Source organism: Chaetodon auriga, chromosome 16 (genome assembly GCF_051107435.1).
Source record: "Chaetodon auriga isolate fChaAug3 chromosome 16, fChaAug3.hap1, whole genome shotgun sequence".
In the NCBI taxonomy this organism is placed as follows: Eukaryota; Metazoa; Chordata; class Actinopteri; order Chaetodontiformes; family Chaetodontidae; genus Chaetodon; species Chaetodon auriga.
This window is the reverse complement of record NC_135089.1, coordinates 7,236,545-7,252,475: the sequence shown is the minus strand read 5'-3', so window position 1 is coordinate 7,252,475 and position 15,931 is coordinate 7,236,545. Positions and strand designations below refer to the sequence as shown.

General features: G+C 41.3%; 1 protein-coding gene across 1 annotated transcript in view; it reads right to left on the bottom strand.

Annotated features, from left to right (window-relative positions):
* Positions 1–1,185: 1,185 nt before the first annotated feature.
* baiap3 (BAI1 associated protein 3) overlaps positions 1,186–15,931 on the bottom strand; it is a 30,748-nt gene continuing 16,002 nt past the window's right edge. Inside the window, exons 7-34 of the mRNA XM_076753109.1 lie at positions 15,187–15,253; positions 14,477–14,690; positions 14,210–14,254; positions 13,542–13,619; positions 12,478–12,583; positions 12,243–12,350; positions 12,062–12,154; positions 11,462–11,565; positions 11,254–11,371; positions 10,957–11,081; positions 9,647–9,737; positions 9,292–9,348; positions 9,075–9,172; positions 8,944–8,995; positions 8,693–8,844; positions 8,421–8,544; positions 7,643–7,783; positions 7,389–7,484; positions 6,903–7,118; positions 6,654–6,722; positions 6,471–6,550; positions 5,614–5,722; positions 5,073–5,144; positions 4,893–4,976; positions 4,547–4,667; positions 4,344–4,467; positions 4,059–4,264; positions 1,186–3,860 (exon numbers count right to left, since the gene is read on the bottom strand). Of these exons, the coding sequence (XP_076609224.1) occupies positions 3,757–3,860; positions 4,059–4,264; positions 4,344–4,467; positions 4,547–4,667; positions 4,893–4,976; positions 5,073–5,144; positions 5,614–5,722; positions 6,471–6,550; positions 6,654–6,722; positions 6,903–7,118; positions 7,389–7,484; positions 7,643–7,783; positions 8,421–8,544; positions 8,693–8,844; positions 8,944–8,995; positions 9,075–9,172; positions 9,292–9,348; positions 9,647–9,737; positions 10,957–11,081; positions 11,254–11,371; positions 11,462–11,565; positions 12,062–12,154; positions 12,243–12,350; positions 12,478–12,583; positions 13,542–13,619; positions 14,210–14,254; positions 14,477–14,690; positions 15,187–15,253 (3,054 nt within the window). The 3' untranslated portion in view covers positions 1,186–3,756. The remainder of the gene's footprint in view (positions 3,861–4,058; positions 4,265–4,343; positions 4,468–4,546; positions 4,668–4,892; positions 4,977–5,072; positions 5,145–5,613; positions 5,723–6,470; positions 6,551–6,653; positions 6,723–6,902; positions 7,119–7,388; positions 7,485–7,642; positions 7,784–8,420; positions 8,545–8,692; positions 8,845–8,943; positions 8,996–9,074; positions 9,173–9,291; positions 9,349–9,646; positions 9,738–10,956; positions 11,082–11,253; positions 11,372–11,461; positions 11,566–12,061; positions 12,155–12,242; positions 12,351–12,477; positions 12,584–13,541; positions 13,620–14,209; positions 14,255–14,476; positions 14,691–15,186; positions 15,254–15,931) is intronic.

Sequence of the window (15,931 nt, the reverse complement as noted above, 5' to 3'; positions counted from 1 at the left end):
TTCACAGTCTGATATCCTTTACCATGCTTTCCAAACTGGATGCTGAGGCCTTTAATCTTTGCCTTTTTTCATTATGGCCATTTTATTAAATTGTAGGAAATGAATACAGTGACAATACTATTGACTTCACTGAACATTTGACATTAGACTAAGATACTCTCTTTGAATTTGGACATCACCAGAACAAATCAGTTTACTCAACTAATACTGACAAGACTGCCTGACTGAGGGCAACATAGAGACGTCTGCAATCCTGTGACTGAACATAGACAGCTGTAATGTGAAAAGACGCTTCACTTTCCTCACATCAAGAATCTGGAAAAAGATTGTTTTTCATTTTAAATGGTCCATCTTAAATTGTATTTAACTTCCAGCTTTTTTTTAGAAAGATGCAAAACTTCTGAAAGTTTTATTGTGACTATTATAAATTTTACTATATAATATTATTTTATTTCACTATATAATGGTTGAGACTCAAAGTGAGGTTTAATTTTTTTGTGTAAACATCTGGCCAGAATACCTGGCTTTAAAGTAATGCAGAGAAAATATCACTCTCACACTGAAAATGAGGAATATTTCACCGTTTATATATCATCCTGAAGCTGTCTTTGTTTATGCCAACTTACAGTATCTAGTCAACAAAAAAGACGGCAGGTGATATTAATATACTAACAATGAAAGAGTTCAGTGCACACAAACACAAACTCTGCCTGCGATATTCTAAAAAACAAAACAGGAAACATAAAGGCAAGTGCTGTTCAGATGGACTGAAAGGTTTCCTTGCTCTCGTTAAGTAAGGCAGTCTTCTTGAACACCTGAACAATCCCTGTAATGCAGCACACTCTCCAGGCATAGATATGGTTTTTGCGTGCTTCATCCTCACAACTCCACAGGGTAACGACAAAGCACTACACAAGCAGCTACTGTTAAGTTACATCACTATCAAAATGCTGTCGGTGTGAACATTTTGGTGCTAAGTTCTCGGTACTTGCTACAGTGTTTTTCAGTGTTTCTGTACTACACATTTGTTTTGTGTTCCTGTTGTCATTAATGTGTCCCTCCACTGGCAACGCTCATTAACAACGGCCTGATCTGTATATACTTTTTAAAAATATTTCTGAACATGCAAACAGACACGCAACATTATGATACCCGTTTTCTTTTTCCTTTTTTTTTTTTCTTGTTAGGTGTTCTGATTAAGAGTCGCCTGCATTTTTTTTCCAAACGCCTAAAAGTGCCACATCTTATTGTATGTTTAACAATTGTAAACGTTAAGCTACATTTGTGACAGGAAGGGCCAGTTTCCTAGACAGGAATTAAGGCTAAATTATATCCTACAGAGGCTTTTTTTTTCTTTTTCTAAATTTACTCAAAATAGCTTTCTCAGATGTGGCTCAAAATAGTGCTGCATTTAACTCTTGTATTAACTGAACTGATTTCCTGAAGGAAGATTAAAGATCTTCCAGGACTAAGGGGATTTAAATTAAACCTCCAGTTTGGAGGGTCAGATTAATTGTGAGTGGAGACATATGAAAATTTTGGACTATTCCAATGAAGACCCATAAATACTTAATATGCTTCCATTTTCTCTGTTTTTATGGTTTTGGTTCCATTGTATTAAAGGGTTTCTGTGACCAGTTTCAGCTTTCATGAGCACCTTCAGTGCAGCTCTAACAAGGATGACACAGGTGACTGATATCAACCTTGTTAGTGAGAGCTGGACTACAACAGCTGACTGAAATTAAGCGTATTAGTCCAGGACTTTCTAGAACTCTTCTAAGTTTAAACAGAATCCTGGTCTTATTTAAACCCTGTCCAGGAAGCTGGGCCTTTAGACTTGCTACGATAATATTAGTTTGCTAAGTCACCGCTGCTAGAGTAAAATCTAGACTATTCCATTATTAAGCTGAATTTGTGCTTTTTTGAGTTGATTCCTACTGTTTCAATTGCATAACAATTTTATATTCTTCACAAGATGATAGTTGGATTCCAGGTTGTAGTCTGATCCTTCTTTTTTTCTGCCACATGTTCAGATCCAAGACAAGACACATGGCTTTGGAGGACTGGTGAGACCTGGTGTTGAATTATGCCCATCAGGCAAATGAGCATGCAGCAGGCAGTGAGGCCTTGCCTTTCCCCTTCAGTATAATTATGCCACAGCCCAGGTTCATTATGCTTTTCCTTTCTCTTTACCTCAAGAGATTACACACACACACACACACTCAAATTTTGGTCTCTGTAGAAGGACTGTGACCAGCCGGCATTGATTTAAAGTCAGGATAACGAAAGCTTTGCCATGTTTGATGGCTGTTTCCAGAACTTTCTAAACACTACATGAGCTCATAAAGTGCAATTAGCTGGGTTTCTCCTACCAAATGTTTTTGAAGCTCTGCCATCTGAACATAAGATGCCAGTGCGCCACACACTGCGTTATCTTTGGGGACGTCATTTTTTCCCTTTCAATTATCAGGCATCAGGGTCTCCTGGTGTATCCCCATAACCATGGAAGTATGAAGGGTTCTGAATTTTGCTTCTGCTTCATGTGGAATGAAATCTAGACATTTTTGCAAAAGTACATGTCTGCATGTTTATTTTAGTATCATCGCCTGCTAATAATTCCTGCAGTCTTGTTATCTCCATGAGGTGGCCAGGCAACCACCAGAGACTCCAGGACATCGCTGTGCCCAGCCAAGCGTTTCCGTTGCTAACATATGGATTAGTAGCTCATTAATTTCTAAGTCAACACCACTGATTCAGATTGAACAAAGCAGAACAAATGTCAGCCATTTCCTCATCAGTCCCCTAAATGAACCTCTTCATTGTTCAACACAATTGCCTCTTTTACATATGACATGAATTTGCTTCTATTCTAATGTGCCGAGCTCGTACTTTAAATTTTGATAAACTGTCACATATGTTTGTGCAGAGGGGTTAACTGGCTGGTGTCACACAGCAGTAAGAAGAAGAAGTTAAAGGACTTGATCTTCACACTGCAAGGTTTCTGGCCTTTTTAACGACCCATCACGAGCTTTGTGAGGGAGCAATCTGAAAAGTCGAATGAACCCGAGCTGTGGCGTGCGCCTCAGGGGAGTGTTAGGCTGCTTCCCTGCTGCCGATCTGTCTGAACAGCCTTAAAACATCAAGTCTCAGAAAGTGCATTTCCCCAAAGCTATGTCTTCATCATTTCCTCCATGACAGGTATTTTTAATCATAGCCGTTAGCTAGTGCGCCACTGTATGATCAAGAAAATCAATGTGGGTTCAAGCTTTCACATCCTAAATAGGCTTTCATGCAATCCATCTCCACAGTGTCCATTGAGAATGTGAAAAGTGTCTGTGAGCAAATCTGAGGTATAGATTTAGACTTGGACTGAATACTATTGGATATGTGAGCTACTTCCACAAAATAGTTCTGAAATGTTAAATCTATCATATCAAAGATCATACAACTAAGATAACAATTACCTCATTACAAAAAATATAGACTAGTAACATTTAGGATCAACTATCCATTTAGTTCTAAAATATAGTTTAACTGAGACAGCATAGGGTTGCACAGTGACAGGATGTTCAGCTCCCAGTTAGAAAGCAGCGATAAGCCTCACTGTTTCTTCTTTTTATCTTTTCATTTTGGTATAATTACTGAACAAACAATAACATTGGAAAATGTTCAAATATTGTAAACATCGTACCAGTACAAAAGCACATGTCGCAAGACGTGGTCAGAAAACACCAACACGGGCAGCGCTGACAGCTTTTACTCCTCCTCCATTGACTTCTCAATCTCCTTCAGCCTGCGGACAAACTCCTGAGCCTCCCTGTCTCCGATGCGAGCGTCCAGCATCCTCATGATTGGCTTCTCTGGAGGGGAGAGCAAACAGATGAGAGCAGTTCCTACACCTGACACAAATATCTCTAGATTGAATGGCTTTTCATGCTGCATTGGACAAGTAATTGGAAACCCAGACCTACGCCCTCTGGTCTCCCAAGACGCCAATATTATGTTTGTGTAAAACAAAAAAAAAAAAAAAACTGGATACAGCCTGGAGCTATATGTACCACTGGGTTTACTGCGAGACAGGTGGAGAATGGCGGGCTGGACGCTCTTGCCGGCTGGTGAGGCGTTCGGTCTCCCCGGCCAGCAGAAGTCGCTGAGAGGAGCCACGGCTTCACCAGCGAAATCGTTCGTGGAAAGCCAGTCATAGTCCATCACAGTGAAGGTCAAACAGGCAAACCTGTGTCTGTACTGTTCAGGACTGACGTGGCTGGAAGACACAGGAAGCAAATAAATCAGCCTCATGGTGTGCAAAAATACGAAGAGGAAAGGAGGGAAACAGTACTCACAAATAAAAGAGTTCGTCAAATACTGGGTGCAGTGTCTTAAGTTTCACTTGCGTGCGTTGACTCTTGGCCATAGGGAACAGGTGGTGAGGACAGAGCTCCACTATGACAAAGGGGTCGCTCAGACCTGAGGAGGACCAGGAATAACGAGTGAAAATGCATCTTTCAAACAACAACCTGTATCTTATTCTGGGTGGTAAAGCTACCGTTGGCATCCAGCGCAATGATATCTGCAGCATGCAGAATCTCCACCGTCAGTCTCTGCTCTGGAGCATCATAGTAGCACTTCACACTGATCCGCCCGTAACGGGTATGTTTGAGTGTTTTCTGGAACATTGAACATCAGTTTTTTTTAGCAACACTGTAAAGGTGTAAAAATATTCAACACACATCCTTCTACAGGCTGCAAAAGCACCTTGTTTTTAAGTGTCTAGGAGGAGGCAGGTTTTCAGTCAGAGGTAAAACAACTGAGGACAGAGTGCTGTTCAATCAATACATGTCTGTCCACATTAGCGCTAAATGAAATTGGTGGCCTGGTAAGTTGAAACACACCTGTTGGGAAATCTTCTCCAGATAGTACTGTTCAATAAGCTCAAAGGAGGAACATTTATTCAGCCTGAGCTCCTCATCCAGGACCTAAAGCAGTATAAAAATAGTGAGACAGGGAAAAAAGACGAATGGCAATTTAGGAAGGAGGATGTAAATCTTTAAAATAAATGCAAGAAGTCCTACCTTGTAGTCTCCACTCTTCATATCTTCCAGGGAAAGACCCTCTCCCTTAGCATGAAAGAACTGCAACAGGGTCTAAAGCATTCAAATAATAATAAAAAAAATGCTCACATTCATCCCTTTAATTTTGATAGAATCAAGTCTCAGCATAGTAGAGACATGTTGTTCACACAAACAGCATGAAACCTCTGGCAGGCAAACAGGATGTCTGCCTGCCAAACTCAGCCCACTCGTGTGGCATGCCATGACTTTTCATGCAAATCTGTCACATCCCCTGCCAGCTGGTTAAATTGGCATTAGAATATACAGTAGCTCCCATATTGTCATTCATGAAGCAACTCATTTTGCCACCAAACTATTATCTAGTGACTACATAAATATCTAATATATGCTAATGATTGCACAACAGCAAGCGTGCAGAGCTAATTAAAGGCTGATGGGAACAGTTGGGATGATAATCTTGACACGTCTTATTAAGCAGGCTCTTTGTGGACAATCCAGACTGGAAATAGAAATAAATGAGTAAAATGCATCAGTCACTGACCTCCACTGTGTACTGGAAACGGTTGTAGAACTCCACTTGAACGCCCCTGTTTTCTGCAACTGCATCCAGGATCATCCGCAAGAGCAGCTCCCACATGCTTTGGAGAACTCTAGGACACAATGAGACACCCACACGTTTACACTCAATTACACCCCTGTACCCCCACTTAGCCTATGTATACACGTTTTCACAGATAATAGCTTTGTAATAATAAGTTGTGACACAAAACACGTCCGGGGAGTATTATTATTGTTGCAGAGCTCTCAGGCATACATAAGCACAGCATCTTGTTTGCTGGGCTGTCACAGTTTTCATGTGGTACTATCAAATAAATGACATCTTATTTGGAAATGAGGAAACAGTGAGCATGGTTATATAACTTGTCTGTAATGAGTTTCAAGCTCCACAAAAGTAAATTTCGGGTGTGTTGGCTGGCATTCATCCTGTTTATAAGTCAAATGTATGCTGATGACGCAGTGTTTTATGTATATGCAAAAATAGGCAACAGACTGGACCGGAGCCTTGTGCTAAAATGTTTCAAGGTGGCTCATCACATCATGGTTCAATCTTAACGTGTACAAAAATAATAATAATAATAATTATTACCACTGGGAGGTTTCTCATCTTGTATTTTGTGCTGCATGTACCTGTTGGGAGTTTATGTTGTTTGTGTTTCGTAGTTGTACGGAATGTTTTCTTGAAACTTTTATCATTAGCAGCACAGGCACACCAGATGCAAATTAGCAATTAGTCAGGATGTGGCACCATTAATTAAAATACATTTTTATTGTCCGAGTCAAACAGAAAATGAATGAAGTAATATTTACGGTGAGGAGAGAGGAAGAGAAAGTAATTACCTAGTCAGATTCTCCTTTACAAGGTTTTTAGTGAGGATGACCATAGTGTCTTGTAAGTACTTCATAAGAGGGGACACAGCCTGGAAAATGTCACATTAACAGATATTACAAGTACAAATACTGCAGCTGCAAACACCACTAATACAATAATGAATGTTGTAGAGAGCCACCACTTGGCCTTACGTCATCATTGTTGATGGAGTCTGGAGACAGGCTGATGTGCTGGATGTACCTCCGCAGCTCAGGCAGCATCTGGACAGAAATAATACAGCTGAAGGGACGTTTGAGAAAAAATGTTCCTTTGCGTGCATGCAAAATGCTACCTTGACATTAATCCTGACGTAACCTCAGTGAGAACAGCTGATTTTCCAGCATATAAAGTGTATAAAGATACCAGAAGTAGCACAAGTATTCATTCTCTGTGTGCGGCACCTTGTCGGTGAGCAGTGTGATGAGACGTTTGGCCTCTCTCTGCAGGTCCAGGTCCATGTTAAACAGCTGCCCGTTCAGTGCTTTGTAAACCTGCTCCTTCCCCTCCACCCCACACGACTCCTCCATGGCCCGCTCCACGCCTTGCCAGTCCAGGTCACGGGGCAGGTGACCCAGGAAAACGCGCACATGCTCCGTGTTGTTCAGGGCGATGCAGAGCTAGCAGAAAGCGAGGAGGAGCAAAAGAGGAGAAACAGAGGGTGGAGGTGGAGAAACAAAGAAGGAAAAGAAGCAGGGCTACAGAGAAGTGGAGGGACGGGGTGCGAATGTAAATGACTCACAACGACAACAGGCAACTGCTTTTTTTTTAGTGTAAACATATCTGATCTCCTGCTGAGCCCTTTGTGTTGCCAGGGAGAACACTTGCTGACATTTACTGCCCACGTAACTGTGTGCCCTCCCTCAGTTCAGTCTGGCTACAGGCGTTACCTGCACTGTGAAGCTCTTGTGGTCTCGGCCCAGCTGGTTCCTCTCAATCTTGCGTGTTATCATCTCTGAGTAGCACACAGCCTCGCTGCAGAAATTCTGTGACAGATTAAATACCAGTCTTGTAATATAATGAAATTCTCCCTTTCCCTTTTGATTTCGCCTCCAATGCTGTTAAAAATCTTCTCCTCCATGTGAGATTATGTTTGTATGTGCGCAGAACATGCATGCATGAGCGTGGTAACAGCGGCACTCACGTCGGTCAAACGGGTGATAAAGATGAAGGCCCCCGCAGAGTCTGGCCAGGCCAGCTGGAGCCAGATCTCGCGTACCTGGCTGAAGCACGCTGCCACTTCCACTGCTGAGGAGCTGTGTTTGGCCTGCTGCAAAGGCTCCAGCTGCTCACAGTGCACGCAGAAAAACGTGTAACATGCACAGCGTGTGAAAAGAACAGAACATGTGATTCAGGACTGTGTCATTCATTTGCTTGTCTAAATGTTCAGTACTACTGTAATTCAAGCCCCTATTCCAGCAAGAATTGTACAAATTGTCTATTGTATAAACTGTTAGTAAGTATTTTATAAGTTGTTAGAAAGCATCTATTACCATTAATAACTTGTTACATCCATTAATACAGATAATAAGGTGGTTTACTACAGTTCCTTCACAATTCACTTTACAAAAACCTTAAAACCCAGACTGGGATTTTATAAAGAATTAAAAAATTCTCCCAACAAAGAATGGAGCTTCATGAATGTATTACTGGATGCTTTATTAGAGACTTTATTATAACTGTATTAAGGATATCTTTATATATTTGTATATATTAATATTTGTATATATTAAAGTGTGATATGAAGATGCATTAAATGTTTAAATATTGCTTATCAAATGCTAAATAAAATAAAACCAAAACAGAGGTTCATGCAGAGCACTAACAATAACTGATCTCATAACCTGAACACAGTCCAGCTCATAACATTACACTATTTTCATTGTATTATTTACATCATTTCAAAGGCAGAAGCATCTCACCTGGTCTGTTTCCACGGCTTTACAAATTCTGTCACAGGATCTGTCGTGAACGATCTGCAGCCATTTGTGAATCGAGGACTTGAACCAGTTATGAAAGCCTGTCAATGCCAACATTTTAGCATCCCTGTTGGAGAGGAACGCAAGTCTTTTTAATAAATTCAAAGCTGAAGAAAAGGTTGATCTCATCTCCTTGCTGACATTTCAAACAAATAACCAGCAGAGCCTCTAGCGCTGCTGTATGAATAGTCATTAGAGGCAAACTGATAACCAACTTGAGTGGAAGAAACTCCCGAAAGCCTTTGAGGATTTTCAAGGACATGAAGAGCTCAAAGATGGTCTCTCCCATTGTCTGAGTCAGTCTGGAGCTCTCCTGCTCCAGAGTCCCACAAACCCGCTCCATCGCTACATTTACATCATCAGCAACCTGAAGGGTGAAGAACAACACTAGGCCCGCTGTACGATTCAAAAAAGACTTAAGAAGACATATTGACAACAACTTTTCGCATCATTTTCAATGACATACCTGTTTCTCCAACTGCCTGTATGATATGCTGAAGAAATCGACTTTCACTGCGCTGTGAGAACAAAGGATGACATCAGTGGCATCAGTCCAACCATAACTGATGTGAACCAGTGTACAGCACTGATATTCACCTGTAGAAGAGTTTGTTGTAGATGTTCTGGGCTCTCTGCACGTCTGCACACACACCATCAACCACCTGAACCAGCTTCTTCAGCTGCTCCTCCAGAGTCTGCATTGTGGGCACACAGTGGACAACATCCTGCAAATCAATTCTCAAGCCTCAGTCAGGCAATCTGAATGTGTGATGATTTCTATTATTGGGACTTACATTAACCAGCATATACTTACCCCGTCCTCTGGTTTATATCGCGCAATTAAGCTCTCGTACCACTCTGCACTTCCTTTCTGTTCAAATAATTACACAAATTAAGGAGAATAAATGGGTGAATTAAATATTTGATGCTGTTTGCTTGCAGTTTTTCCTTGCCAATATATATACATATATACTGTTGAATGCTTTTACTGCTCCATAAAATGATTTCTGAGCTTGTTTTGTTCTTCTTTTCCTCCTTTCTTTATACTTTTCAGCTTTAATATTAACAATAACACCAACAGCTATCCAGCACATCACTGCACTCTGTAGCTGGCAGAAACGAGCAGCATGCCAGCCATGTGTGCACCTCGAGTGGTAAAAAAACTTTACCTTGACAGCAGTGGTGATGTCCAAATGCAGTTCATTTCGAAGAGGACACACAGTCTTAAACGCTCGCATATTTTGCATGTAGCCAATCCCCCTGGCGTACACAGACAGGGAGAGTTTTATTACAATACAAGACTGCTGTCAGGTCACATAAATGCTGGTTCCACATCATACACTAACATGCCATTCCTCAAATCAAATAAGCACAAAAGCTCTAATCTCACTGAATTCCTTCCACTCTAATTGTGTGCAGGATCCTGCATTATCACGGCAGGAACTTCAACTCTTGAGTGAGTCACACTGTGTGTGTGTGTGTATGTGTATGTGTGTGTGTGTGTGTGTGTGAGACTGTGAGTGTGTTTCTGAGAGGTGTAGAAAAGATCTCCCTTGAGGTGTTGATCACTGGGCAGATCTGGACTTCTTACTGGGGAAGTTTCTATAAAAAAGCAGTCTTCCAAATTAGTGCAAAGTAACATGAACTTCAATAATTAGCTGTTTTCACTGGCTGGCATTTACGTGAAACAGACTCCCGAATTTGGTTTAATTCTCTGCTCCAACTTCCTTTTGTATGCAATGGTAACTTGAAGCTCGAACGCCGCAAGATGGTGATTTTAGGCAGTCTGTCCAAGACTGAGTCAGAGCAGAACATCTCTGCAATAGCGACAGATTGTCATCAAATTTAGTACAGATATCCATGGTCTTCCATCGATGGTTTCTTGTGATTTTCTGGTTAAAGTTTGGCCAACACATGACAACGTTTCTAAAAATGACTGCCTGGATTTCCATGAAAGTCACTGTGGATATTCATGTCCTCCAAAGGATGAACACGCGTGATTTCTTTGAGCTAAAAGTTCCACATGCATGCAAGCATTATTAAACTCTATAACTTGCACATTCATGCTCTGAAAGGATAATCCTTTCAGGTTTCCATGATCGTATGGCCCTCATACCAGTGTGTATGATTACACTGGTGGAATGGAAGCATAATATCGTATAGGCAACAAGACATGTTACGTAAGGGAAATATATGTTGTTGCTTGTGACCACAATATGTTGGCACAAATAAGAGCCATTTTTTCAGGTTTTATTCAGCAGAATTTGTGGTCAGGAACAAATGTTTAGTACTTAAGTTTGAAATGAGTGATGAGCAATGATTAAGATATTTCCGTTTGATTAAGGAGCCCAACACGGCTTCCTCCACAGACTGACTGGTTGAAGTCTCTCAGTGTCTGTTGGGGTGAGAAGTTGAGCATGTTCCTGGTATGGCAGCACAGACGAGTGCGTGATGTGATGTGATGGCAGTGTGACTTTACCTCAGCATGAGCTCGTAGCGTGTAATGGCAGCAGCGCTGGTGCAGGGGAAAACCTGACGCATGTTCTTCATCAGACACAGGCAGTGCTCTGTGTACAGCCTGAAGCTGTCTGACAGCTGCCTCTCCTGGACACAGGAAGGGCCCGCAGTTATAGCTTCAAGTACACTGGCTGTGAGACATTTTTGGCTGAACCAAAAACCTTGATGAATGTCAGTGAAGAGCTGAGCTAATGAGGTGACTGTTTCCAGATGATGAAAGGTTTCTATCCTACTGAGAGGCCGATGGCAGAGAACCTACCAGGTCGCCCCTCACAGCTACAGGGTCCCACTCTGCATCGATGGTCCTCAGGAGGCGCAGCAGCAGGGAGTAGCACACCCTCTGGGTCCGATGGTGGCTGCTGTAGCACTGCCAGCGACTGCGTTAAAAAGCAAAACACGCACCTTTTACCTGGTGCTTAAGCTTTCACGTTTGATTTGATCAATTTTATTCCTCTATTAATACTCACATAATGGCCTGTTGGAGAGGTGAGAGATCAGTTTGCACAGCATGGTGAGTCAGTACAGTCCATGCTGGAGGGCAAACCTGCCCGTTCCAGTTGTAGGGCTCCCTCTACAATAAACATGTGGTAGGTCACCATTTCATTTCAATCATACTTTGACAAGTGTAAGAAGAATCTGTGTGTACTCATCAAAAACTGTGTTTTTTTGCCTATCTAGACTGGAATCAGTTCAAACCAGAGCTCATCCACATGGCTGCTAAGAAATGAAATGTTGTTTGTGTCATTTTAGAGACACTGGTGCGAATGAGGCGTGCTGAAGTGCTGTTCAGTCATCTATCCTGCAATTTATTATTTTAACCCTGGAATAATTCAACTCCAATTCTCTTACAGACACAAAATTAATTTCCCTGCAGTGAGAACAAAGCCTAATCACTTTAAATTCCACTCAGTGGCCCCTAGAGGCCATGTTGTTGGTGGTTTGTCTCAACTGACAGGACAAGCAACTAATCAACTCAGGCCATCATTAAAGCTCTGTGCTTTTACTGGGGTAGCTCAAAATCACTTCACTTTAAAGGCTTCTTGCATTAATATCTGGGAGAAACTCACCTTAACATGAGCGTGCTCATATTCCACAATCTGACTGAGCAGTTTCTTGTGAATAGAGATGTTTGAGTCTTTCTTAGACAAAGCCGTGTCTCTCTGAAAGAAAACAAAAGAGTATTTTAGATCCCACACAGGCAAGCAGAGGAGTACTCTGTGCACTGAATTACTGTTACACCGCACAGACCTGGCTGGTGAAGGGCTTCAGTATCAGGTGACATTCTCCCTGAACTTTGGACGTACTTGATCGAGGCTCCAGCTTAAACCAGGTGTCATAGCCGGTAACTGGAATCTCCTGCAAGAAGGAAACCAGCCGGATTAACGGCGCTGACATACTTCTGGGAAAATCCTGCACACTGTAGCCTTCGGGGGAATCTCTTCGCAGTTGTCTTTGATTTGTCAGAGCCGCTTTGAAGACTCACATTCAAAGGGATGTTGATGCATCCGAGGAAGTCATCGGCGTTCTCCTCAGAGCCTGATGAAGCAGATCCATTGGCGCGCACTGACTTTGCTATCTGCTTAAAATACCTGACAAGAGTGCAAGGAAAAGGCAGTCTTTTTGTCACTGGTTGCATTCATGTTTAACCATAAGAGCTACAGCCTAACAGCTTTCATTTTTTGTCATTTAGCTAATGCTTTTATCCACTGTGGCTTATATTTAGAGCATCGGCAGAATGAGTTTCTTGCCTAATGAAAGTTGGCTATTATTCTGATTTTTCTTCAAATGGAAATTGCACATATCTCACTTCAGGACAGTGATCCTTTTGTCCCTTGGTTATGACTGACATCTCCACGTTTTCATTAGACATGTCTGCTATTTATTAGTCTCTCCATGGCCACGGCTGAACTCTCTGTGTTCTCTGTGTGCACAGCTTTATTGGCACTGGACTTTTCTGGATGTCAGTCTTTCTTTAAAGTCCTCCTCCAGTCAAAAATATGTTTTTTCTTCTTGTTCCCACAGTTAAATGTTTGAGCTCCACTGTGCAGAATCATGTATGTGCAGAGTTTGATGCAAGAAGCCTCTTTTCAGCATCTCCTGTGAAGTAGTTAAACTTCTGAAATGAAACATATTTGCATAATCATAGATTCTGGATTTTGTTAATGAGGGAGAAGGAGGAGATGTAATTTTAAGGATTTTAACAAGACAATAGAACCATATCAGAAACACATTATTAGACAAAAGACATTTCTTTACTGTATATACATCTTAAAACCTGTCTGGAGTGGCTCTGTGAGGTTAAAGGAATTGTGTCAGTAGCTTTCAACTGATGGAGATAACCTGACTCATCTATTCTCTACTCTGCGGCAACTGGATAGATGCATCAATTACCAACTTATATAATTGTGCATAAAATCACCATTTGAGATCCAGTAATAACACTGCTAAGAGGAATAGCCAACATTTCTTACCAAAGATGTATCTAAGACAGTTCCACCATCACCCTCCATTACATTAATGGAAACTGCACAACACAGTTCCTACTACCTTCCCATTCCACGAAGTCCACTGACTTCATTGAGCTTTTTGCAGGCTTCAGCAACAGACACGTCATCGTCATGATCCCTGAGGAGAGGGGGATAATTCAGAGATTATCACAACCTGTCATCTCCTGCAAGAACAAGTTTGCACAATAACTGACTGAACTGAGAACTGAAGGAGATCCAAAGTCAAGACCCATTACAGTTCAGTTAAAGCATTAGCTTACATAACTTGTAGTCATTGACCGTGGGGTGCAGGCATCTTAAACAATTAAATAATAACTCCTCACTCGATCAATTATGTACAATGTCTCACCTTTGGCTCAATATTCACACTGAAGGACATAATGGACAAAAACATTAATCATAACTAAAGCTTTTTTCCTAGAAATAACGTGAGTGTGAGCAGAAAAAGGAAAAGAAAAAAATGTTGAAAATGGACAGTTTGTTCAGACTTTGGAAAATAAGCTATTGATTTTGGATTTTTTTAGCTCAGGGACTGTAAAATGAGACAGACATTTATTTTGTGTGTTTTTCAGTATTTGTTTATTTTGCTGTCTTAGATGCGAAAAATCCAACATTAAAGCAAATTTAACCTAATCTAATTTAATATGATGAAAATCATCAGCATGGTGACATTCAAGGAACTGAAGGTGTTGTGTGCAGTAATCTTACCATATGTCAAGATGTAAGAGGTCGTTGTGGACATCGTCTATTTCACTGTGGAAAAACAGCAGAAACACAGGAAAATCATTAACTGAATTGTCCTTTCTGAGTAAATACTGACACAAACACTTCCAAAGAGATGACAATGTGCTGCACTGATCACATAAATAACAGCTTCGGCCTTTAGTGTGAAACACAAGAAACTGTTAATTCTGCATGTCACACATATCATCATGTCCAGTACTCTGATGATGAAGGTTGAGCTGCTGTACTCACAACACAAAGTGCTCGTCCCACACTGGGTTGAGAGTCTCTGGTTTGACCTCAGTCACCTGGATACACCTGGCAGGTAACACCTCCTTGGTGCTGGACCGTTTCTCCAGCTTCTCTTTTCTCTTCCTGAAGCTGAACTTTCTCTCCTTCTTCTCCTCCAAGTCCCGCGGGCTCTGGCCCACCAGGATTCCCAGCATGCAGTAGGGGTCGCTGTACCCTGGCAGGCCGCAGGGTGACACGTAGAAAAGGTTATTGCACAAGGGAAACTGTTACCCTGTTTGGGCTCATTTGATAACACTCAGTGTTGTGTTCAGGGACCCCATTAGAGGTTGACGTGTCTCAGATTTTACTATAAAATAGTTTCAACAACTTGTATCTGCATGTTTGAAACACTTGACAATGTGTTTCGTAAAATCTAAGTCAATGCAAACACATGGAAAATGAATAGATGGTGAGACATAAATTAGAAAACCCAGTCTTTTCCCATTTTAAGGCCATTATTGTCAGAAGAGAGCAACTACAGCTCCTGACTCTGAGTAAGGCCATGAAGTGCCAAAAAGTACGCCTACATGATATTGGCTGATGGAAAGGGTATCATTTCAGTTTTTTGGGTGAGTGCTATGAAAAGCTTTACATTTCCATAAAGCTGCTGTTCAATTCATATTTCACAGAACTTTTCAGTTTTCTAATGGAAAATGTTTGAGATGTCTCACCATTTGCATCCTTGGCCATCAGATTCTTTGCTTTCATAACAGAAACTCTCAGGGAAAAACTGGCTCGCTGAAAGAAAGTTGAAATGCGAAAAATGAAGGTTATGCGTCGAGTGCAACACATGTATTGTATTTCCTTACTCAATTTAAATAAATATCAGAATGCACTGTTGACTAAGAATGTAAAAAATATCAGTTCCTATAAGCTTCATCATGTATTTCATGTTCCATCCGAGGCAAAATAACTGCACTGAATATCTAAACGGAAAAATACTTCCCCTTTGGTCTCAACATTTCCAGCAGTCTATCATCAGCTCTTAAATACCAGTGTGTAGGATTTAATGGCAATAGATCCCCTAAATACTACACATTGGACCTCTAACAGAAATATCTGAAAGGTCCCTGCCAGTCAAGTTGAAGACATGAAATCATACAAAATTGGGCTTTCACAAGTTGCTTTCCATCAGTGCCCTCCAGCTGTGGCTCTCCAGGCCATGTTTTTAACCTTATTACTACTTCACACTTCAAACTATGGGCATGAGAAGGCATCAGCACTAAATGCACTAAAACACCACCTGTGGCTGCACAACCGAGGACTGAGTGATGCCTCTAAATCTGCACTTTGTGACCGTTGCAGAATCAATTTTAGTATGCGTCTCATTAACTTAAGAAGATAATGACTTAAAGGACCGCACCAGATGTTCTGCATGTTTTAGCACATTCACCACGAGCCACAGATTGTTTACGT